We start from the raw sequence: 24,128 nt of genomic DNA, 5'->3' as shown, positions 1-24,128 counted from the left end.
TGGTGGGCCAAAAGCATGAGCTCCCGGTGTTTTTCTGGGTTTTCGGTCCAAAGCAAGGCTGATCAGTTCCAAGAAAAAGAAAAGCCACAGTCCAGGGAACTTCTCTGCCTCAGCTAGCTAAAAAAAAATTAACTAAAAGCAAAGGAGAGCTTTCTCATGCTGTCTGTGCTGCAGACAACACAGTCCATGAGAAAGAATGTGGGGGAGAAAGGGCAGTTTCTGCAAACAAACTGTGAGCTCCTTCTCCCCCCCCTTCACTCTTGGAACCAGTTTTAAAGGCATAAAACTTATTTCTGGGCCAAACAGACGAATGGGGATAAAATTCAGCATCATGAAGTCACCCCAGGACCGGGTTTTACATGTGTGCTACTTCATTTTCTTCAAAAATTCTCCTTCCACTTCACTGTGATGAAGCCTGTTCCAGCAGCAGCTGCATTCTCAGCATGTTCTTCACACAGTGGGTCACACAATTTGACACCTAGAAATAGCAGGCTTGGTAGAAGATTTCAAAGTGTTTACCAAACTAAGGCAAAAACACAGACTGAAGGAAAGATAATGCAGCATAGTTGATTACTTCCGGTTAATGTATGGATAAGTGCAGCTAAAACCAGTCAAAAGCAATAGAAATTAAAAGCAGTGGATACTCTTACAATGAGGTCTATTCATGCAGTGTCAATGGAGGAATGTATGTACATTTCAAGAGAAATAAACAATGGAAACAGACTGTGTGTGCTCTTAGTAACGCTAGAGTGAGTGTGATATTCCCTGCCCAGCTGGCATTGCTCTGGATTTTTTTTTTTTTTTTTAATTTATGGCCAAAGGCAGAATCAGGCTCATTTGCTGGGTATTTAGAAACTGACTAAGGAGCATGAGTCGGAGAACAACTATGCCTTGCTGCTTTAGGGTTCTTCTGAAGAAGCACCTGGCATAGCAGAGCTAGCTCTCCAAAGGTGCTCCAGGAAGCACTGCGTTGTCAGACCAGGCAGAGCAGCGAGCAGCTCACCTGACTGGGGACGGGCGAGTGCAGTCAGCGAGCAGGGAAAGAGCCGCGCTCCTGTCCCCATTCCTCTGCTCCTGTCCCCATCCCGCTCAGCTCCTGTCCCCATCCCGCTCTGCCCCTGTCCCCATCCCGCTCTGCTCCTGTCCCCATCCCGCTCTGCCCCTGTCCCCATCCCGCTCAGCTCCTGTCCCCATTCCTCTGCTCCTGTCCCCATTCCTCTGCTCCTGTCCCCATCCCGCTCTGCTCCTGTCCCCTCATCCCGCTCAGCTCCTGTCCCCGTCCCGCTCTGCTCCTGTCCCCATTCCTCTGCTCCTGTCCCAATCCCGCTCTGCTCCTGTCCCCATCCCGCTCAGCTCCTGTCCCCGTCCCGCTCTGCTCCTGTCCCCATTCCTCTGCTCCTGTCCCAATCCCGCTCTGCTCCTGTCCCAATCCCGCTCAGCTCCTGTCCCCATCCCGCTCTGCTCCTGTCCCCATCCCGCTCTGCCCCTGTCCCCATCCCGCTCAGCTCCTGTCCCCATTCCTCTGCTCCTGTCCCCTCATCCCGCTCTGCTCCTGTCCCCATCCCGCTCAGCTCCTGTCCCCTCATCCCGCTCTGCTCCTGTCCCCATTCCTCTGCTCCTGTCCCCATCCCGCTCTGCTCCTGTCCCCTCATCCCGCTCTGCTCCTGTCCCCATTCCTCTGCTCCTGTCCCCATCCCGCTCAGCTCCTGTCCCCTCATCCCGCTCTGCTCCTGTCCCCATTCCTCTGCTCCTGTCCCCTCATCCCGCTCTGCTCCTGTCCCCATTCCTCTGCTCCTGTCCCCATCCCGCTCTGCTCCTGTCCCCATTCCTCTGCTCCTGTCCCCATCCCGCTCTGCTCCTGTCCCCATCCCGCTCTGCTCCTGTCCCCATTCCTCTGCTCCTGTCCCCATCCCGCTCTGCTCCTGTCCCCGTCCCGCTCTGCTGCTTTCTCAGGTTGGTGCGTGGTCACATGTTGGGCTCGGTGATCTGAGGTCTTTTCCAACCCAATTGATTCTGTGGTTCTTGAACGGCCTGAGCCTGCCCTAAACACACAGCAACCCTCCAAGCTGGCAGAATGAATGATTACACAGCGGCTCGCCGAGCCTGCGTGTAGCGGGGCGAGTCTTGAGCCAGGAGACTGCACGCGGGCGGCAGCTTGGGGAGCATCCCGCGCCAGAGCTTCGGCTACCGAAGAGCTGGGCAGCCTGCCCCGAACACCTGAAAGCGTGCCACTCTCGGCAGGAAACGCGCCTCTGGCACTTGGCAGCGAGGAGAGCTCCTGGGAGCCTTTCCCGGGGCGGCTCCGCCGAGCGCCCCCCGCCCCCGCGCCGCGCCCGCCCGGGCCGCTGCCCACAGGGAAGATGGCGGCGCGGGGAGCGGCAGCGCGCAGCCGCCCTGCCCGGCCCGGCCCCGCCCCGCCCCGCCCCGCCCCGCCGGGCCGCGCGCGCCTCGGCGGCTGGCGGCGGGCGCGGCCACGTGACGCGTTCAAGCGCGCCGCGCGGGCCCCGCGCGCAGGGAGGACGGCGCGGCGGGGGCGCGCGGGCGATCAGGTGACCGCTAACCCCCGGCGGCGGCGGCGCGCGCCCGTTACCGCCCCGCCCGCGGGGACACGGGATATGGGATCGGGATACGGGATACGGGATACGGGATATGGGATAGGGGACACCGGACACAGCGCCGGGCAGCCCGGGACTGGGGCTCTCCTCCGGGGTCCGCAGCGCGGGGGACGGGAGACGGGCCAGGGGGCCGGGCAGGGTAACGCGCAGCCTCTGCGGTGCGGGGATCGCCCCACGGTGCGGGCGGCGCGGCGGGGGGGACCCGGCCCGTGCAGCGCGTGTTCCGGGCACTCTGCGGCCTCCCTGGCGAGCCCCCGCCGGGGAATGGTGGCCGCCGGTGGCGGGGAGCAGCCCGAGCGCAGTGAGAGCCGCCCAGCCCGTGTCGCCGCTTCCGCCTGGCGCTCTGGCCGGGGCGACCTGCACGGCAGCAGCACCGGTGCTCGCTCTCCGGTCTGTCTCCCTAAAGCCTCGAGAGACAACTTCTGCTTGGCCATGGCGATGAAGCCACCTGTGCTTTGGGAATGCCTTGGTGATGTGCAGGGACCACTGCTGGCCTTGCTACATGAACTGTGGGTGTTGAAAAACATCGTGACATCGCAGTGAATTTGAAGGGACAGGGATACCGTCCCACAGAATCTTTTCACAAAATACACTGTACCCTCTGTGTTAGGGGAAGTGGTCACAAGTGATACAAAGCATAACGACACCAGTATACAGAATGATTCTTTTGCTCCTGCTTCAGCTAATTCAGCTTTCCTTTCCCATAAAGGGGTTCCCTCATTCATGGCTTGAGCCTGGCAGTCGTAGGATGGGCTGTCAACTCCGCTGCAGGCACTGAAGTGACATCACTAACAGTGGTCGTGAGCTGAAGACCTCGCACAGGTGACACGTCTGCTCCGGTAAGGGCCCCGTGTCAGCACAGTATCCAAGTGCACCTTTCCAGTGTAGATCTAGAGGGGAGGGAAGAGTCTGGCCACTGGCATTATTGTCTTCTGTCACTTTTGTTTACTGGGACTAAGCTATAAACAAAAGTCTTGTATTCATTTTAGAGCATTAAGCAGTTGATTCTGTTAACACTCACAGTGACCTCAGCCTGCTTTCCCATAGCAGCCACACTGTGCAAGCCCTTTCAGGGATTTCTTCAGCAAGAAAAACAAAAAATAGAAGCACTGAAATTGTCTGTAAAGTGTCATTTAGCCTGGAAATTTTTCTTTTAAGCCAGCAAAATTTGAGTTAAGTAGTTCAGTGGAGTATAGCAACAGCTGATTCTCTGTCCTGCACATGTCTTTTGAGAAGGTCCCTCTGAGCCTGTATGTCACAGGCTGCACTGTGAGGACCTTATATCCCAGAGAAATGCACTTCCCTGAGCACAGACACACCAAGCAGCATAAGACATGCTCTGTGCTTTTTCAGAAAAAAAATTCAGAGGGAGCTCAGTGAACATTCCCTGTCCCATTATTCATTCACTGACACTTGGGCTAAATGAACCTTCTCTGATCAGATTTACCTAAACTTGCTCTAACCTGTTCTGAGAAACATCCAAGGATACAACACCTACCTCCTTCCATTTGCAGAAACCTCTAGTCATCGGTAGGCAAATTTATGATCACATAAAAGTTGATACGCAGTTCCTTAGTTCAGAATTTTCTAAATTGCTCAAGTCTGTCTTGTTAGTAAAAAGTCCAAGGCTCACAGTCATTCCCATTCCACTACACTGACCATTTGAGAATGATTGCTGAAGTTGGAGTTGAAAGAGCCTTCCAAAACAATCTAGCTGTATGCAAACAGTTCAGATTCTTGCCCCCTTTTTTTTTTTGATTCATACCAACTTTTCTTCAGTATAACATAAGTAGTTATTTCATACATCACAAGAGCAATGGTACATTTAAAGAGATATTATTTCTACATTTGTTTTACAAAAAGCCCCACCAAGCCAACAAAATAAATTTGACATGTTGGGAAGGAGAATACAAGGGGATGGAGATTGCTGAGATTGCTAGGTTCTCAGGGCTGACAATAGGGTGGGAAACCCTGCTGAGATGCTGGCCGAAGTATCTAATACAGAAAATGAGTAATTTTCACATTCACAATTTGAGAATTGATACCACTTTTCTCTGCCTGAGGTGAGGAAATACGTGTGCCATGCGATGTTATGTGATTCAAATAAGCACTCCTGGCATTTCAAACTAAGCCTGTCTTAATGAGATGACATACAGTGCTCCACTGCTCACTCCTTGATAAAAAAAACCCGCAGTGTTTAAAGACTGGGGTTTGTCAGAAAATGACAGGGATTTCCAGGAGCTGAAGATCTCTTGTTCTGACAGTGCAAAACTGTAAGGGTGTAGCTGTGGAGCAGAGCAATAGGAGTATCATTTCATCATATGCTTTTAAAAATAGATTCTATGCAACGTTACACAGAACCCATATTGCAACAAGAAATACAGAAGGACTTGTACAGATATATTTGAATCAGTGACAACTAATGAAGTGATCTTAAAACCCACATTGCAATTATGACTGGAAGTTTAGAAGTATGGTAACATCTTTTCAGGAAAACTGAGCTCTCAGGAGAGTGATTTCTCCTGCCTTTGGGTTGTAGATCATTTTGTGTATTGTAAATCACTCCCACACAAAACTGAGCCCATAGGATAAGCTCTCCTAGTGGATCTCTTCCTTAACTATTGTAGGTCATCACTAGAAGAAGTGTAGCATTTGAAAGTTTAATGCAGAAGGAGTTTTGATGTCCTGAGTTATGTAATTCTAAACTTGGATGAGTGCCATGGGGTGGTTTTGTTTATATCCTGCTAACTCTGGAAGACTCATCTAGGGAAATGCCAAAGCTTTCTGATTTCCATGGGACACCAGAATTGTCTGTTAGTAAGCTATATGACTGTTCCATGAGTTTCCGTGTCAAACAGGTGTGGTCAGGTCCTAGTGTGGTTGAAATGAGAGAGCTGCACTGATGGGAGCATGATGACCTTTGGAACCTCTCTGGCCAATGACTATATCAGTTTCTCTAAATGCAAGGCTTCTTTCCTTCCTGGGAAGAACTTGGTGCTTCTACCAGGAATTTATCCACCCAGCAGCTCTGTAGACCCCAAGGGGAAGGAATGGTTAAGAAACAGCTTTTTTTTCCACCGCGTTCAGTCCAGGCTCAGTACTGATAGCCAAAGCAGGGCTGTGGGCAGCCCCCTTCTGCCACTGCTGTAGGAGCTCTCTGATTCTTAGAACTCCCCTGAGCTTTGGGTTATCAAGTGTCCCTTGTTGCAGCTGCATCAACTCTAGAATGGCTCATTTACCAAGCACAACGGGCTCCTGTTTGGGCAGGATTCCACTGGCAGTCCATGCCTGACCTGGAGACCTTTGATATTTTGGCTGGCGGACTACTTGTCTGTGCCCTGCTTGGTATTTCCCTGTAAAATATACTCTAGGATGTCCTTTCTGTAGGAAACATTACCCTTCCTCCCACTCATTCCTGAGTCGAGTCCAAGCATCACTGCATATGCTCTTAGCTGGAAGGTCCACCCCTTTCTGCAGTGAGCATACAAGCCCACTCCCTGTTTCTTCCTCACTGGACACCACAGTCTTCCAGCTCAGAAGAGGTCCCTGGTTCCTGCAGCTGGACACATCTGCATTTCCAGCTTTGCTTGCCAGAGGGGACTTTTTAAATGTATGGTACAGCTGCATACTGACAGCATCAACACAGTCAGAAGTGGCCCAAGATATTGGGCTCCTTTATACAGTGGATCCTCATACTGCAGCTTTTTATGGATATCTTTGCCTGATGTTACCCAAAGATGACAAGGCATTGGAGAAATTTTTGAATTGTTTTCATGGGAAGAGCACACTTGCCTATACCATACCTGCATGTTGATCTTGTTATTTTTATTTTTTTTTTTTTTTAAGTAAAGGGCTTCGAGAGACATGGAGATTGAAAGAATCATTCAAGACACACTGACACGCTTCATCCAATCCCACATCCCTGCAGCAGACCTCAGGTATGTTGAGATAGGCAGTTCCAGTATCGTTGCTCCTGCATTGTCACTCTGTGCATTATACTGAATTCTGTAGTTTTCCTGTTCTTTGTGTTGCTCTCTTTTAAGTCAGATCCAGGATGTAGGTAATTTGCACAGTCTCTGATGGGAATGTTGGAACAACTATCGTTTAGCATTGCAGTCTAGCAATGTCATTTCTTTGATGACCAAGATGATTAATTTCCTGTCCAGTAATAGCCATTAGGATATGGGATTTCCTTCATTCCATAGCGCTTCCAAATGGCTGAGCAGGATCATCTATGTCAGGCCTCTATTTTGAACTCTGCCTGCTTGCAGAGATAACAGCCACCTCGAGGCTGGAACACAGCAGCTAGTTTGGCAGCTGGTGGCAGCAGTGACACAAGCGTGGAGAGCAGCAAGCAGAGAACACTGTATCCCATAGAAAGTGTAACTTAACAGAATATGATGACCTCACCTGAAATACCAGTCAATCTAGAAGAGGCAAGGTTTTGAACATTTGGAATATTTTGGTTATTTCAGCTGAAGAACCCACAGGAGCACAGCCTCTGGAACACATGCTGGGGCTGTCATTCAGTGCTGCCCAGGAAGCAGGACCACATGCACTGTTTATCTGTTAATGCTTCCCTCTCAAGCACTGACCACCTGCTGCTTGGCCTTAGGGGTGGTATCTCCTCATGACATACAGTCACATGGGTCCTGCTGCTGCTGTATTAGAAAGAGACAAGGTTAAGCAGAATGGGGATGGAGAGAAAGGAAAAAATGGGCTTGGTGACCCTGCTCTCTGTGTTCTCCTTGTCTCCAGTGGGATGGATGATGTTTTCTTCTCTTATATCACGGGTGTCCTGGAAGAGCTGGGCTCACCAGAGTCCTCTGAAGAGACTTTTGATATGGACACCTTTGTGGAAATGATGGAGGCATATATCCCTGGTTTTGCAGAAATCCACAGGTATGTGATTGTTACTGGTTTGTATGTGCATGTCATGCACCGGGGGCATGGCCCCAGGACCCTCAGTACTACAAATTCTTTTGTTATACCCAGTTGAAAATGTATTACTACTAAACCTGAGCCATCATAATAAGTCCCTCTTTGCCTGAATACAGATGCTAATCCTAATGTAGTTTGCAAGTAGGTCCTTAGTCATCTGAAATACCAGTTGATTTTACTGGGCTTCCCATCAAGTCTTGTCTTTCTATAAAATGGTAGCCAAGTAAGATAGGCTTTTATTCCTCCTCATGCTTATACAGCTTCTGTCTCTTGCAGTGGGGATGTCTGCGAAATGATGTTCTCCCTCTCAGAAAGGCTTGGTGAAGCTCGCAACAAAGGTGAGTTACACAAACAATTTCAGCACAAGAAGATCTGTACATGTTTTTAGTCTTAATATTTGGAGTTGAACAATGTCACAGAAAAAGTATGAACTTGTATGCCACAGTTAGGAACTCAAAAAGTAACTCAAATTGATTGACAGGTTTGGGGTTTTTTTTTTCAACATTCAGTCAGGTTTTTCACATCAACAAATGGGAGATGGGAGATTGAAGTCATATGGAATACTGTCCAAGACATACTGGCGTGAAAAACACTTGATCAATTCTCCATATACCTCTATTGAGATCAAAGCCAGAGTAATAAGAAAGAAATAGCCAATTCAGGGCTGCTTGTTGAAATTCTGTTGTAAGTTAATTCTGAAAGAGGATTTCTGCCTGCCTCTGATAGCCATCTGCCTAAGTGGCACTACCAACTGGGCAGCCTTTATCAGGTGCATCATCAAATAGGGTATCCAGCTGAATACATGTATCACATCTAACTTTGAGCATCCTCAAAGCTCACCTCCTGTTCATCCATGAACCCTGGCACAGATGCAAAATCAGCGATGTGCTCTGACCTGCACTATGCAGGACTGCAGAAGACTACACTGTCACAATGGCCCTTTCTAACCTCAGCATTCACATGCCAGCTGGATTGCTGTATCAATTAACTCCATGGGTACTTTCCACTAAAGAACAGACAGGTTGCAGTGCCTGGATATCAGACATTCCAGGGCATAACCACTCTGAGTTTTGCTGATCTAGCAACATCACTGCTGTCTTGCCAGAAGGCTACACAATGTAGAATAGACAGTCCTGTCTTTTATCTTACTTGCTTTCTTGAACTTGACAAAATCAACTGCTCTGCTCTGCTCCCCTGCATCCTACCCTTGAGGATCCTGATGTAGCCAGAGTGTGGAAGGAAAGCACCATCCCAGTCTTAGGACAGAACAAAAGTGAAATGGTTCTTCCTACAGTGGAAAAAAGAGCATGTTATAAAAAAAAGATGCATCAGAGTAACCTGATCACAGGATGTGCTGGCTTGCATGCAGCCTGGGGACTAGCACAGTGTATTCCCAAGTTTAAAATCAAAACTACATCTTAGTTCAAAGAGCAAATACCAGGGAATTCTTAGAAATGGAAGTAACCACAACCAAAGCACTAGCAGATTGAGAATTGAAAAGTGTAATTGAATTTGCAAGCAACCCATGCCCTTTTCAGCCCGGAAATGCAGAAGTCAGGCACTCCAGCATGTGCTAGCACTGGCTTCCTGCAGATCAGTGGGAGCAGAGCTGCAGCTATCCCCGCTGAGGGCAGGAGAAACAGTAGTACTTCCAAGTCTTCTCACTTAACAAGAGATTTGCTTTGGCACACAATGCGCTAGCAATCTAATGCCAACAGAAAGCACAGAGCTCTAGCCTTAGTGGGACTGTTCCTCAGGAGATATCACTGTGTCTTTAAGAAAAACTTGGCCAAAAGTCTGTGGAAAGCATGAGTGAAGCGCCCTCTGAAGATCTCACCAAGGGCCAGGAGGCTGGAGCTGGAGCCTGCAACGGGGAAAGACTGTGCACTCTAACAGACGGAGCCGGGGCCCAGGTATGAGTACCCTGCAGAGGAGCAGGAACTCTGGGGACTGTCATACAGCACTAGGCTACCAGCACCACCTGAGGGCATTTTCCAGCTTAGGAAGGAACCACAGCATAGGCTGTGACACAGCATCACTTGCGTCCATGATCTCCATTGTATGGCCTGAGCAAGACTGTCAGAAAATTATGTGCTGACAGACTGTGAGCCAATGCTCTGGCTCATCCTTTTCAGTGGCTGGAAAGGGTAAGCCAGAGCAATGGCTGAGAGAGCCTGTCCCAGTGCCTTCAGAGATCCCACAGCAGCTACAGGTACTGCAGTACCTTCTACATCAACCCCACCTTCCTCCCCCACACCCTGCTTGCTGTTTCTCCAGTACTTATCTATTCTTGCTCTGCAGTACAAGCATTCTGTGTCCCCAGCCTTCTAGCAAATGCTGCTATGGTGATTCCTTCTGATGTAGCGTCAGGTCAGTGTTTAGCAGGCCCTTTCCTTTCTATTCAAAGTACATATAACTTCACAAGGTGGGCAGGAGTCAGGCATTCACACCACAGGGTCCAGGAAGCTCACTCTTAAGCATGGCCACACAGATGAGTCAGGTTACAGGAGCCTGCTTGCTTTAAAGCTAGTTGAAATACAGAGGGAGGCGATTAAAGGAGAGTGAGAGGAGTTGGTCTTTCTAAAGATACAGTCCCCTGTTAGCGTCAGGAATCAGATTTAGTAATGATGGTAAGGAGAGAGAGCTTTCAGCAAAGGGCAAACTGAATTTCCTGACCATAAAAAACCAAAGGCCCTTTTCAGTAGCCCTCTCCTCGCTGCATCCCCAACTTACCTCTGTCTGTTTCTCCAACTAGGAAGGTGCTGACTTGAAGGATGGGGTGGAGCTGCTACTGGAGATGTTCCCAGCCTGTACTGTGAGCCAGGCAGAGAAGGCTCTCGCCATGGCCTTGGGGAACTTGGAAGAGGCAGTGCAGTTAATTGTGGAGGAGAAGGTGGAAATTGGCCCAGCAGGTGCGAGTGTGAAGGTACTGTACTCTGACTGGGGTGGCAGTGGGCCAAAGAGCAGGGCAGAGCTCAGGGACATGCAAGTGCCATAACTATCTGCTCAAGCAGCAATTTTGACTGCAGAAACTTTATGCACGATAAGCCAGGAAGATCATGCAGAGTGACAGCTCCTCTCCCTCCCCTGGCTCTCTTAGTATAGGCTGTGCCCACAACCAAGCCAGGACCCCAGTGGAGCTGTAGCTGGCACCCCTTTACCCCTGGAGTGCTCCACCAGCAGCTGGGTTCACTGAGCTGGCAGGTAAGCTGTATGTATGCCCTGTTGTTGTGCTATTCACACACCAACTTGTCTCCTCCCAGGAACTGGCACGGCCCCGCAGAACACCCAACCATGAGGAACTAAAACAGGTCATCCTACAGAAGTAAGTACCCAGCAGCAAAGAATCCCTTGTTTTGCTCCAAATCAATGAAGAGGTAGCAGTTTGGGGAACAGTGTGGTCTATAAAGAACTAGGGGTGGGTATTGGCTGAACACATCTAAGCACAAATACAATCATCGGCTGGGAAGAAAAAAAAAAAGAAAAAACCAACCAAACACATACACACAAAAAATACTAGCAAACAACCCACAAAACCTAAACAACAGAACAGGTTTGGTTTCTTTTAGAGCTCTGGCACAGAAACACATGACCTGTACCAGCTGGGTCACAGCACTGGCTGTGTGCAAGGTTTCAGCCTCCTACAGATACAGTGTAAGTCACAGTGCTGTTAGCTGAGGTCCTGGTTAAAGGTTCAAGGCACAAACACCGTGCTGCAGCTCAGGTAACAAACACATGGTGACCTGTAGAACTACAGTAACTCATTCATACCTCCATTCTTGGAGACAGTCCAAACAAGGTTAAAGATACCTTCAAGAGACTGCCTGTACAACAGCACTGGGAAGATTAAATCTCAATTGCTGAAGGTGTGAATTCAATGCATTTAAAGAAACCTCTCTGAAGTCCTCCTATGGGCTTCTTGGGAATGAAAATAGCTTTAGATTAGTTTACCTATACTCATTACTAAAAGCATTTAATTCTCAATGGGAGAATCCACACTGTGGTTTCATCTATCTGCTTTAAGATCTCATCTTTCATTAGTATCCTCATGCAGGCATGCAGCTTCCACATGTCTATCCAGCCACATCTTTTCCATTTTGCATTCTCCCCAGGGACAGAATAAACAGTCAATGGGCTAAGAAAGATAAAGCAAGGCAGAACAGCATCCAGGCAGAAGTAGTAATCCCTGTCCTTGCCCATATCCTGTGCTCATTTCAGAGTGACAGGCAAGGGAACAAAAAACCAACAGCTTCTTTTTATGTTTCTGAGAACTTCACTTTAATGACATTTTGGCAACATCCTGTACTTTAAACATCACTCAAGCACAGGTACAGAAAGCAGATCGCCATAGCTGAAGATACACAAGAGTAACTATACTAACTACTGAGGGAGAAGTCGTGGTCACCTGTGCTAAACCAGCACCAAATTCTCAGAGTAGCAACTCAGCAGTACAGCAAGCAAATGCTTGGACCCTGATGTTTCAGTTACATAGGAAATGAGGTGATGCTTTTATCAAGTTGCTTCCAGCACAGACCTGTTTCATAGTCAAGTAGTAGGAGGAGTGTGAAAGGAACACCATCATTCAGAGCAAAAGCAGACAGATTGGTCCTGTAATCTCACATATGTCTCATTTGGCTGCCATCACTTGGGCTGAGAAGGAACAAAGCTGCCCCAATGGCAGAACACACCAGACCTCAGTACCTCTCTCAGTTCTGCAGTGGCTATCAGCATTATCAACCACCTGAGTTTTCAATACCTTTCACATACAGCTAAGGATGCTACTCCAGGAGAATCCTGCTAGATTCTCACCAGAAGCATGACATACTTCTTGCCCATTTCACCCAGAGGGGAACATTAAGTTTTCCTAGCTGCAATCTAGGCAAGTAGGACACAAACCAGCCAGGGGAGAAGGGACATAGGCTTTGAGTAGTCCCAGGCAATGTATATTACAGTGTTCACCAAATGTTTCTTGTGTTTCAGATACATGATGGTGGATAGCGCAGATGATCAGAAAACACATCGGCCAGCTCCACCCAAAGAGGTAAGCAGGTCCAGCTCACCAGCATGTCAATGTCCCAAGGTTTAAACTAAAACCAGGCTGCAAGTTCAAAAAAGCAACAGGGCAGGCCAAAGGCAGGTCTGTTCATAGAACCTGTCAGTCAGAGAGGGAAGATTAGCTCAGCTAAGTTGCTGCAGGAAATGTCAGTTCTTATCTTTCCTGACTACCATGGCTCTTGCTCCCTCTTATCAGATAGCATCCTTCCCAGTTTTGGCCAAGCTTCCCAACACAGACAATGGTAAAGCAGCCCACCCACCCACCTCCCATAGTGCAGCTCTGCTTTTGCTTGCCCCCTCCATTTCTCTAGCAGTGTGGCTGTCCATCCACTTGGTGTTAAATATCTTTCCTCTCCAGGCTCCCAAGAAGTTGATCCGCTACATTGATAACCAGGTGGTGAGCACAAAAGGAGAGAGGTACAAAGATATCAAGAAGCCTGAGAGTGAGGAGATGAAGAGAACCTACATCAGTCTAAAACCAGCCAGGAAGTACAAGTTCCACTGACAGCCAGGTTCTACTGCTCTTCAGCCTTCCACCTCACTGCCTGGCATGGCAGGATGGATGTATGGTGCTAAGAATGAGGCAACTCCACCTGCCACTAACTTGAACTAACCTGGAAGCCAGGACACTGCTTTCAGTTTCCTCAACTAACCTGGCTGAGGAGACTTCTCTCCTTGTGTAGCTATCCCTCTGCCCCCAGGGGCACACCACAGTGGCTCACCAGAACCTGGGCATTCTCTGCTATTCCTTGCATGGGACATTTTTAGATCTGAGATGTGGCATGTGCTTTTGCAGCAGCCTTTTTAACAAGTCTTTGTGCACTGTTGCTTTGAGTGCCAGTATTAATAAAGATGATGTGACTTGGTGTGTAGTTCAGCCAGAACGTGCACACGTTTTCAACACTACCTCCACAGACAGGAGCAGGGTCATCCTCTCTTCCTCTAATTACTCTCTTCATCATGTTCTCAAGATGCTGCTGCTGTTTGTTAACTGCCTAGCGGATAAAAGGGCTTAGGCTCAACTCCAGAACTAGGCTTTCCCCACCAACACAATCTGCAGCTCTCTCCATAAACTCCAGCTGATATCAGAGTCAGTGCTCCTGCCATTTCTCACCACTGTTGAGAGCCAAAGCTCCAGCCACACAACAGAGAGCAAAATACAGTAGCAAGCCTAGGCACTACTAAAATATTAAGTCAAGTGCTGGAAGAAACAAATGACAATGACCAACTACTTTCAGAGACAGCACAGCTAGGTTTGGCATTTTTCTGTCAGTCAAACTGCCATTAGGAGCATGTTCCCCCTGAAACAACTCCCACCTTGCTCCAACCTAAACCAGCACGCTAGGCCTGGGCAGACACACTGCCTGTACTGGGATCATGCTAGTCATTTGGTGCCAGGCTAGCCAGTGGCTGTGGGCTGGAGTTAGGCTCACTGCCATCCTCCCAGAGCCCAGAGGGGCCTGCCCTCTCCCAAGAGGAGGACTGGTAGCTATTCTTTCTGCTCCAGCCGGTTTGGTTTGTTCCACAGCTCTGCTGGCATGCCCTGCACACCCACCCCAGGGGACAGTCCCTATCAAACACTCCCCTGCTTTCTGGACAGCTGCCGCTTAAAGATTTAAAATACAACAAATAATAAGTCCTATCTATTAGCTGGCCTGACCAAGCACCTGTTCAGCACCATGGTGTTCCTGCAAATCACTCGCTCTTTCCACACCACTGCAGAGGGAGTTACTTTCCCCAGAGGCACCAATGAAGTCCACTTACGAACACTGAGCCCCAGAGGAAAGAGTGAGCCCCACTCAGGCCAGCCTCAGCAATGGGACTGACCTCAAGCTCTGCACGTCTCTACAGCAGCAAGTTCCGGCATCCTTCTGGGATCCCAGCACTGTGTCAGTCCCCCCCTCCCCAGCAGCAGCAGTTCTAGATCTGAAGGTTGATGAAAGGGGCGAAGCCAACCACATCCTGCAGCAGAACAAGAGCCCTCTGCAGCGGAGGCTCCACATCTAGCTCCACCCCACGGCTTCGGAGGATGCTCAAGCTGGACTCAGCCACGTTGTGGCAATGCTTGACCTTCAGCGAGCGCAGCTTGGGACAGTACTCAGCCAGGACCCTGCCAAGAAAGACAGCATATGCAAGTTGCAAGTCAGGACTCCTAAGTGCACCACTCACACTCCTCTACTCCCAGCAGCCTAGCGCTCGTGACTGTGCCACACATGCACCATCCTTTGGGAACAGTACCATGCTGGTATGAGATAAAGTCAAGGGACATCTGGATCCCGGACCTATCCTCCATGATGGTAAATTTGCTGTCAATAGCACAAGTGAAGGCCCCTGAAGGGCCTGCTAGTGGCTTCTCTCCCAGACTAAGCTCTCATTGCTTTCAGCATGAAGAAATCTGACTTTCCTCTCTGGTTCTTGTCCTCTCCCCATCCCAGGTACCTGCCACCCCCCCCGGCTCTCCACATTGCTCAGTACCTGATGGAGTCATTCTTGACTCGTAGACACCCTGTGAGGTCCAAGTGCTCCAGCTCTGGGCAGCACTTGGCAGTCTCCTCAACTGCCACGTCACCCACGTTGGCATTGACAGCCAGTGACAGAGACTTGAGCCTGCCGCACTTCTGCACCAGGTAGCAGATGGCCTCGTCCTTCAGCTGGCGACAGGCCGTCAGGTCCACAGCCTCCAGTGCCTTGCAGTGGTCAGCCAGGCTGCGCAGGGACAGGCTGTCCACCCACTCACAGTGAGCCAGGGAGAGCTGGCGCAGGTTGGGGCAGCTCAGCGAGATGGCCACAAGCGCGTGGCGGCTGAGCTGGGCGCAGCCCTTCAGCTGGATCTGGTGCAGGTGGTGGTTCTGCCCAATGACCGGGAGCAGTTCCTGGTCCGTCAGCCAGTCAGAGCAGTTCTGGAGTGCCAGCTGCTGCAGAACTTCGTTGTCCTTCAACAGGTTAACAAAAGCGGCTCGAGGGATGGCAGGTCCAATCTGTGTGGGGAACCCAGGAAGAATGAGGCATCCCCCCAGGGTTTCAGGTAAGCCTGGTCCTCACCGAATACTCTCTCCCCTCCTCTGTTCTGTGACAATAGTGACCAAAGCCATCCCCTGTCCTCATCCCAGGGCAAACCCTACCATCAGACTTTGCTCACCTCAGCCAAGGCTACTGCCACAAGCTAGATCATACTCTGGTTTCTCCATCCCACATCATCACTCCTGCATTTATATACTCATGATGAGCTCCACACCTCTGCTCTCCAAAAATCTCTTTGCTAGACCACTCTGTGTCCTCATAGAATAGCAGCCACTCCAGTCTTTCTCAGTCCCAGGCAGTGGCTCCCAGCAATAGCACAAACTTTCCCTGAAGACCAAGCACAGTTATGTCCCATCAGACCCAACCTACTGCACAACTTTCATGAGGACATGCCACTCCAAAACTCCAAACTGCCAGCCAGTGCCCCATAACAGCCTGGGTGGAGTTTCCAGGCTTACTCCTCCCAGGGCCTCTTACTCAAGACACTGGCATTGCTGGGCCCTGAATCACTGCCTCTCCTCCCTAAGCCCATCTGTCCAGTTTGACACCTGAACTATTAACCCAAGCTCCTGAGCAGAAACTGCCCTTCTTGCCAAGGGTTTCTTCTCGTCACACAGATGCTCCCCTGTTAGTTCCAGAGCAGTAGGACATCTGTGTCCTCCCCCAGCCTCAGAGCCATCCAATACCTGGCTTGAGTCAAAGCAGCGCATGTTGGCCAGGTACAGCTGGATGAGAGACTGGAATGACTTGCTGACCCTCTGCAGGCTCAGCAGCTGCTGCAGTGGCAGATGACAGAGGATATGTGGAACCAAGATGTCTTCCCACGGCAGGTCCAGGAGGCATCCCCTGGTCGGGGTCACACTCATCATCAGACACCAGAGAGCCAGGCTACTGCAGGAGCCAGGCAAGATCAGCTCACACCTACTGCCAGATGCCTCTAGGAGGAACAGCCAGAAAAAAAGACTCAGACTCAGACTCAGTGACATTTCCCACAGTTAGCCCACAGGGAACAGCCCCTTGGCTAGCCATCAGCAGGGCACGTGCCTGCTGCCTGCATCACCACCTCCCCAGCCTGGGACGTTCCCTGCTCAGGCATCCGAGTCTACCTGCCCACAGTGCCCTCCAGGAGAGCTTGGGCGGGGCTTTCCATCAGCTGCTGAAGGAGGCCCCGTCCCTCAGCAAAGCAGCAAGAAGCTGCTGCAGCGTTACCGCACCAGTCGCACAGTAGCTGTGCTCAGCATTCATGTCCGAGCATCGCTCTACCTGTCAGCCAGTCCCCGCATCCGTGCCGGGCCACTCGGGCACCCTGCAAGGGGCAGAGACCAGGCACTCGCTCCTTCCCGGGGGAGAAACAAGGCTCCGGGCTCCCCGCAGGGAGCCTCCCTCCGAGGAGCGGACGTTCAGCGTCTCTGCGAGGATGAAGCCTCGGGCCGCGAAGGGAAGGAGCAGAGGGGTCCCGGCGGCCCAAAGCCCACCGAGCCGCGGTTACACTCGGCCCCAGCAAAGGCCGCATTTGGGGGGGTCCTCACCCGAGGCCATTCCTGCCTCGCCGTCCCAAGGAGGCCTCGCTGGGCCCCAGAGCCGCTCCCGGGCTGTCCCGCCGCCGCAGCGGGGCGGCCGCGAAAGCGACGCCGGGACCAGGACACCCTACCGCTGCCCGCCGCAGCGCGCCGTGGCGAGGCGGCAGGGCAGCGCAGGGCAGGGCAGCGCAGCGCAGCGCAGCCCAGCCCAGCCCAGCCCAGCCCAGCCCAGCCCTGTCCCCCCCCAGCCCCCGGTACCTGCGGCCCCGCCGGGGCTCCCCCGGCCGCTCCATCCGGCGCCGCACCCGACCAGGACACCGGCGGCCACCCGTGACGTCACGGCGACGGGCGGAAGTGCGCGTGCCCCGCCACCCCGCCTTCGGCCCCGCCCCCTGGCCGCGCCCCGGCGGCGGAGCGCGCTACCGGGACCGGCCCAGAGGCACCGGACCGCGGCGGGGAGTGCCGGGCGGGACAGCGGGCCACGGTGGTCACAGGTCCCACTAGTGCCGCAGCGACTCCCCAGCGGCGCGCCGCGCACACCGGCTCTGGTGGCCCAGCTCACGGGGCGCACCCGCTCCCCCGTGCACAGCGCCTGTCCCAGTTCCTCAGTTATCCCAGACCGCCAGTGCACACCAGATCCCCATGGCCCCAGTTCCCGGGCGCGCTCCGGTGGCTGCAGCCCCGCAGCTACGCCGGTTCCCCAGAGCACACCGCCTGTCCCAGTTCCTCAGTTATTCCGTTTCCCCAGCGCACGCGAGATCCCAGCGCACACCAGCCGCTTCAGTTCCCCACGGCCTCAGTTCCCCCGGCTCAGCCCTGCAGCTGCCTAGGTTCCCCGGCGCACACCGGCGGCCGCCGTTCCCCACGGCCCCGGTTCCCCGGCGCACACCGGCTGCCCCCGTTCCCCACGGCCCCGGTTCCCCGGCGCACACCGGCTGCCCCCGTTCCCCACGGCCCCGGTTCCCCGGCGCACACCGGCTGCCCCCGTTCCCCACGGCCCCGGTTCCCCGGCGCACACCGGCTGCCCCCGTTCCCCGGTCCCAGCGCACGCCCTGGTCCCGGCGGGCTGTCGCGCATGCGCAGGGCGGCGCCGCTGTCCGTTCAGCACCACGCGGAGCCGGGACCCGCTGCTGCCGGTGAGCGACGGCCCCGCCAGACCCCCAAGCCACCTGCCCGGCTCCGAGGCTCTCCCAGTGGGCTGTGCCGGCCTTGCCCGCCCGCAGGAGTGGACGGATCCTCGGTAAAGGCCAATTCCTGGAGCTCACAGTTTTCATAACACCCCCGACCGGCAGCCACTGGGCCCCGCTCCTCCGCCGGTACCGGGCTGTCCCCGTCCCGGGGCTGCCCGCGGCCCGCCGCTCCCAGCCCGCATCCTCCCACGCTGCCAACCGGCTCCTGGCGCTCCGCTCCCCCGCCGGTGCCCCACCTGCCTCCGCAGCCCCGGGGACAGGTCGGGGTCCCTCCCTTTTCCCGCAGCCCCCGCGGAGAAGCGGCCCGGGCTCCTGCCCGCGCAGTTGTCATAACGACCCCGTAGAAACGGATGCTGCTCCTTCCTCCCCGCTGTCGGTTTGCGGAGCGGGCAGCGGCGGGCACCCGGTCCGCGTTGGTGCCGCACTCGCACACCACACCTCCGAGCCGGCACAGGGCGTGTGACTCCATCGCTGTCTCGGCACTGAGACCTGCTGACTTATGCAGCATAGCATCAACCTGCTGATTACTGCGGGCATAGAAACTATAAAAAAATCCACCTGGCAAAAGAGCAGGCCCCACAGACAGTAAACAAATCCCAAATCCCTGGTCCCAAGTTTCCTGGAAAGCAATGACCTGTCTGTGCACTCTGCTCTGCTCATTTCCTCAAAATATAGAAGCTGGTTTGCAAAAAGGTCTTTTTTTCCTCTGTAGGAAGCTACCCACCCTCTCTGCCCCAGGACACTTAGCACCTGCTCCTCGAGGATTCCAGTGGCTCTCTGAAGTGCATTTCTCATTTAAAGGACAAGTGATGCACGGTTTTAAATTTTCTGTTGGAGTTAAGAATGCCACTGGCCATGTCCTGAAACAGCTCTTTCTTTCCCTGTGGTGGTAGCACTCTGCTCTTGACTTCCCACTGAAGTGAAATGGAAAATTGCCACCTGGCAGAATCCCTTAATGTATAGAATCACAGGGTCTATGGGCAGGAGTGGTGGAAGGTGGACATGTGTCTGGTTAGGGCCACTAAGGTTGGGGCACTAAGTGCCCCAAGGGCCTGAGAGCTCTTGGCCTGTGAGGGGTTTGGCCAGGTGGCTGCTACAGCTATTGAGATGCATGTGTGACGTACTAGGAATTATGGGTACTTTCCAGCTATGAAATGTTCATATTGTTCTGGTTTTTTGTCCACAGGTGTTTTGCAGATGCAGAAAGAGCGTCAGAGACTGTTAGTGTATTGTAGAGGTGTGTGCTGAGACACAGCTTTACACCATCAGGATGTTCAGTGAACTCAGCAACCTAGGTCTACACCAATGGTAAGGATCCCAAACCAGTCCTGGTTTTGTGTCGTGTCTATCAAGTTTTCCTATATGCAGAGCAGTTGTTAAATGGCTGTACAGCACTGCAGTACAGGGCTTGGGGGTGTTATCCACTGTAGCTGTGTGGGGAAGGGACAGCCCAAAGCAGACAAGCTTGAAGATTGAGGAGAGCTTTGTTCTGCTCTTCTCAATCAAGATTTGCAGCAAGCTTCTGCCTTTCTTTTGGAATATATTCTGCCAAAGTTGGGACTGCATTTCTCTTGAGAGGTAAGTCTCCTTTTTAAGCTTCAGTTGGATGCCAATTTTAGTTGATTCATAGTACCTCAACCAGGTCTGCCAAAACAGCTTTCTGTGTTGGACCTGGTGAATCCTGGGCTATGACACCTGCAGTTCTTGCAAGACAGCTGAGGGAGTGTATTGCACAGGTACCTTCAACACGCAGGGGACGCTGTTCAATTCCCTGGCACTCCTGTTATCCCAGTGGCCACTGATGTCCGGTGGGAGAAAGCAGGGCTACTGCCTCAGGCTATGAGCTGATCCACAGTAATGAGCGACCAAGCTGAGCACCAGGGGGAGGAAGCAGATTAGCTCACAACAACTACTGCTGCTGCAGCTTTCTGGTGTATTCCTTGGAAACATACGGTGCTGGCAGCTCACAGAGCCAGGACATGGCATCTTCAACCTCATGAACATCCCCTGTAGTGAACAGAGACTTCAGCCAGCTCCATTGCTGCAAGGTGGTGCTGATGCTCAGCTATACTTCTGAAGAGTCTAGAGAAGCAGTTTGGTCATCACCTCACCCTTTAGGAAGTGGAGATGGGATTTAGGAAACTGGGCCTTGAAGGAGGGGAAGTTTTGTGGTTAGAAGAGCTGGCCTCAAGCCAGGAACCCAAGGCTGTTTTGTTTTTTTTTTTTCCCAGAGATGCTCCTGATTTTCTAGCTATAATGGGCAAGTCTTCCCCGTTTATGCCTTTTGACTTTTCCCTTGCATTGAAAATTCCATTCCATTCCAATTGAAATATTTCCATGTCAGAGGTGTATTCAGAGATTGGCTGGGTTTCTGCAAGCCTGCTGGGGTTTCCAGAAGCTAGTGCTGTCCAAGAGTACAACTTATTTTTAGGAGATCAATATGATGCCAAGCCAACATTATCCTGATGTTCTAGGATAGACCTGTCACCTCGTATGATGACTTGGCACCTTGCTGGCTAAACACCTTTAGCCTTGCAAAGACTTTGGGGCCATTTTCTTTACAGTTTTCTACTAGTATCAAGTGGGAGAAGAAACTTGTCAGATCTTGTCAAGGACACCAGTAGCTCTGCAATATTCACTCCTCTTAGATGTGAGAGCTAGGTGAATGCAATACCACAGAAGTTCAGTAAAGCCTCTCAACACTGTTTTTCCTTGGACTCTCACCAGGTTCTTTCAAAGGATCTGGCTCCACCTTTTCTCTGGCTGCAGGATAAGTCTGACAGCCCCCATCACTCTCAGGGTTGGAGTGGACCACAGCTGGACTTCTTGGTTGCATGGGAGAAGGTATTGAGCTCATAGGGTAAGCTCTGCTGTCAGTCAGTGCTGAGATTGCACAGCGTAACCAGACTCCATTTCTAAGCTGGTGAAACAAGAACACATGGTGACTTCTGCTCAACTCTTCCCTGTACATGCCACCTTCCTACTTCTTATTCAGAAAAAAATATGACTATACAGTCAGGGCTAAAAAAAAATAAATAAACAGAAGCAAAGCAAGACCAAGTTCTGCAAGTCAAGGTTGAAAGAGGATTATGCATGAGAAGCTCCCAGCTAAACAGAAATACAGGGCTGTTCTGCAGCATCCCACTCATGAATCCCCTGCATTCAAGCTCTCAGTGTGCCCTTTGAATTTGTCTCCACACATTTCCATGACAGCCATTTTGCTCAGTTTTCTGGCTATATTTGTAATTACTCCTGTATAACTGACCTTCAAGGCCTTTTACACAATCCTGGATGTGACTGTGTTCATCCTGTGTTGGGTCAGACTGTGTGCCTGGGGCTTACTGTCTCTTTTCTGCATAAAATACTCTGTATTCGTTGTTCACACTTCCCTTTACACCCTTTCACCTTTCCCCATGTGAATCTTGAGTCTGAAGGTATGGGTAAGGGATCACATCTTATTGCTGCATAGATTAGCTGGAGAGCAGTCTGAAGATCTGTGCTGCAGCACAAGCCTGTCCTGGGAGGCTACACCAGAGTATGGGTGATTTAGATTGTTTCAGACTATATTTGTTTCTTTGGTGCAGTGACTCACCATGGTGAGGTGGGTCTGGTGAATGACCTGCTGGCACCCAGGAAGCTCTGTCTTCACTGGAGAGCCCACCCCGCCACTCAGAAATCCCTTGCTTTCCTTCAAGACCATTTTTGCCTGAGCATCTTTTTACCAAGAGATACTCCCACACAATTGTTCCCCTAACTGCTGTGTAGGGAGATTATTTATGGCTCAAGCTGTGCTGAGGCCCCACCTCCCACATCCCCAGGACAGGTTTTATCATGCTGTCATTTCTGCCTTCATCTTGACAGAGCAATGCTGGTGCAGGAGGAAGCCTGCTCCCTGTGCGGGTGCTGCCTGGGCTGGGACAGAGTCTGAGAGGATTTCTATAACAGCAGGTGTGCCTGGGGCATTACAGAAATATTTTGTTACAGCTCATTCTGAGGCCCAGCACACAGTGTTTGCTACCATCTCTCTACAACTCCACTCTTCTAAGCCACTGTTCCTCCTGTAAGAGGGAGCAGCACAAGGCAGGGAGCTGGGACACTGGGTAGGGCACTGGCAGAGGGGCAGGCAGCAGCTATCCCTCATGTAGACTCCGCATGGGCTCTTCTCTCTGGTAAGACATTTTGCAGTCTGTATCCTCTTCTAGAATGTCTTTCACCCTGAAAAATCCCGCCACGGTCCCGCATGAGTGTCCCGTGCAGAGGAGGCGCAGGAGGCACAGGACAGTACAGGCTTGCTCTCCCCTGTTCCAGCTCTGGGTGGGAGGGGCTTCAGGAAGGATCTCCAGCACTGCCTTTTTGCCCTAAGCCACAGAAGAGCATTTGTATAGGACTATCCAAGGGAGGATATTTTCACCATTTATCTTTAACCGCAAGTCTAGTGCAATAACAGATAAGTGCATCAGCCCATTAAAGACTTGGCTTGTGCTGCAATGGCTTTTGTAATATATGACTAGGATGTGGTTGGGTGTTGGCACTGGAGGTAAAGGGCATTAATTAGAGCCACGTAGTTATACCTAGGCCCTGAGGGAACATATGCAACCTAACTGGTTGCCCTGGAGCCCTCAATGCAGAGGTGAGGGGTGTGCAGCTTCCCTTGCTTACACTGGGACTCATTGCCTGCGTGGCTGGAGTTGCTATTTCCACTATGCTTCCAGTCAGTTGTGTTGAGAAGAGCCCATGTGCCGATGGAGTGACTGCCCCTCCTTTCAGGCCTGCACTGTGCCCTGAGGCTACAGAACAGCCCCACTGATTTTGGCAGTAGTGAAGCAGAATATGCCCTTGCACCCTTTGCAATGCCTTTAGCACAAAGCACACCAGAGAGGAAATGGCTCTGACAACCCCCACTAGGTTCAGAGAAGCAGCCCTGGGGTGCACTAGAGTGTTTACCTCAAGTGGAGCTGCAGCTGCAGGACCTTTCTAGAGACTGATCCATGTGCCTTAGGGCAAGCTGAGTGTGAGTATATCCTGGAGCCAGCTGGGGGAAAGAGCTCTTGTCTAACCCCTCTTCACCCAAATTTCACCTAGATCTGTACAGTTGTTTGGACACTATGACATGTCAGGTTGATCTCTTCCAAGCTGGAAGTTCATCATTGTGCTGCCCTGATGATATCAAGACCCTTCTGCCTTTGGGAGGGAAAAGTGTATTGCAGACTTATGAAGATGACCGAGGACAGTGCTGGCAATAGTTAGAAAACTTCTAGAAGCTCCTTTTTTCAGGACCTGGGAGGCTGAAAGGGATGACATGGAGCTGAGTGGACTCTAATACAGGAAGGACATGGTACCTGCAGGCAAGGACTGGAGGTCCTGAAGTACCCAAATGATAGTAAAGAGGGTTCCCAGTACACGGCACTCCTGTCTCTCTAGCTAAGCCCACTGGATTGGAGGTGGGAGCTGAACTGTGGGGGAAACCTTGTCCCCTTCTGTCATCTGACAGAGGGGTTTTCTGCTCCCTTCTGTCCTGCATCAGCTAGGGAGGGATTCACAGCAGGAGGGATCAGGAGAGCCGAGGCTAAATCCCGAAAAATCCTGATCCAAGTGAGGCTTATGTCAGTGTTGGCCAGACCCATGGATGTGGACACACATCTTTCATGATTTTTAGGGCTGTGGGAAGGTGCATGGGATATGGAGCAGGACACTGTGGGGAGAGGAGCAGCTACTGCTACAACAGGGAAAACACATGTTCTGGACAGAAGTGTGTTTTCTGTGAATGATCTGGATCTCCAGTCAGG

General features: G+C 51.7%; 2 protein-coding genes and 1 long non-coding RNA gene across 4 annotated transcripts; 2 read left to right on the top strand and 1 right to left on the bottom strand.

Moving 5' to 3' along the window:
• The first annotated feature begins 2,473 nt into the window (after positions 1-2,473).
• Positions 2,474-13,483, top strand: CUEDC2 (CUE domain containing 2). The gene is made up of 10 exons (XM_068197496.1): positions 2,474-2,549; positions 3,325-3,454; positions 6,462-6,553; positions 7,374-7,517; positions 7,833-7,894; positions 9,336-9,469; positions 10,312-10,482; positions 10,820-10,881; positions 12,537-12,597; positions 12,970-13,483. Exons 3-10 carry the CDS (start codon positions 6,480-6,482, stop codon positions 13,114-13,116), a joined length of 855 nt encoding a protein of 284 aa, XP_068053597.1. The 5' UTR covers positions 2,474-2,549; positions 3,325-3,454; positions 6,462-6,479; the 3' UTR covers positions 13,117-13,483.
• On the bottom strand, positions 11,807-18,731 carry FBXL15 (F-box and leucine rich repeat protein 15). Of its 2 annotated transcripts, none has more exons than XM_068197495.1 (4): positions 18,579-18,731; positions 16,319-16,569; positions 15,087-15,589; positions 11,807-14,721 (listed from the first exon to the last, which is right to left on the bottom strand). In XM_068197495.1, exons 2-4 carry the CDS (start codon positions 16,499-16,501, stop codon positions 14,532-14,534), a joined length of 876 nt encoding a protein of 291 aa, XP_068053596.1. In that variant the 5' UTR covers positions 16,502-16,569; positions 18,579-18,731; the 3' UTR covers positions 11,807-14,531. The 2 variants fall into 2 exon arrangements, with proteins under 2 accessions (XP_068053596.1, XP_068053595.1); XM_068197494.1 differs by lacking the exon at positions 18,579-18,731 and adding an exon at positions 17,411-17,554.
• A 1,939-nt stretch (positions 18,732-20,670) lies between these two features.
• Positions 20,671-22,549, top strand: LOC137478010 (uncharacterized). The gene is made up of 2 exons (XR_011001350.1): positions 20,671-21,202; positions 22,327-22,549. It is a non-coding gene; the product is annotated as an uncharacterized lncRNA (long non-coding RNA).
• The last annotated feature ends 1,579 nt before the right edge of the window (positions 22,550-24,128 follow it).

The sequence above is a fragment of the Anomalospiza imberbis genome, chromosome 8 (genome assembly GCF_031753505.1).
Source record: "Anomalospiza imberbis isolate Cuckoo-Finch-1a 21T00152 chromosome 8, ASM3175350v1, whole genome shotgun sequence".
Lineage (NCBI taxonomy): Eukaryota > Metazoa > Chordata > Aves > Passeriformes > Viduidae > Anomalospiza > Anomalospiza imberbis.
Note: the sequence above shows the minus strand (reverse complement) of the source record. Positions and strands in the feature narration are given on the sequence as shown.

Excerpts from the sequence above, each read along its gene's own strand:
- CUEDC2 (XM_068197496.1), top strand. The coding sequence starts at position 6,480 with ATGGAGATTGAAAGAATCATTCAAGACACACTGACACGCTTCATCCAA. Across the intron at positions 7,895-9,335 it reads TGGTGAAGCTCGCAACAAAG|AAAAACTTGGCCAAAAGTCT; the intron begins GTGAGTTACACA and ends TGTGTCTTTAAG. Across the intron at positions 10,882-12,536 it reads AAACAGGTCATCCTACAGAA|ATACATGATGGTGGATAGCG; the intron begins GTAAGTACCCAG and ends CTTGTGTTTCAG.
- FBXL15 (XM_068197495.1), bottom strand. The coding sequence starts at position 16,501 with ATGATGAGTGTGACCCCGACCAGGGGATGCCTCCTGGACCTGCCGTGG. Across the intron at positions 15,590-16,318 it reads GCTGCTTTGACTCAAGCCAG|ATTGGACCTGCCATCCCTCG; the intron begins GTATTGGATGGC and ends TTCCCCACACAG. Across the intron at positions 14,722-15,086 it reads GTCAAGAATGACTCCATCAG|GGTCCTGGCTGAGTACTGTC; the intron begins GTACTGAGCAAT and ends CTTTCTTGGCAG.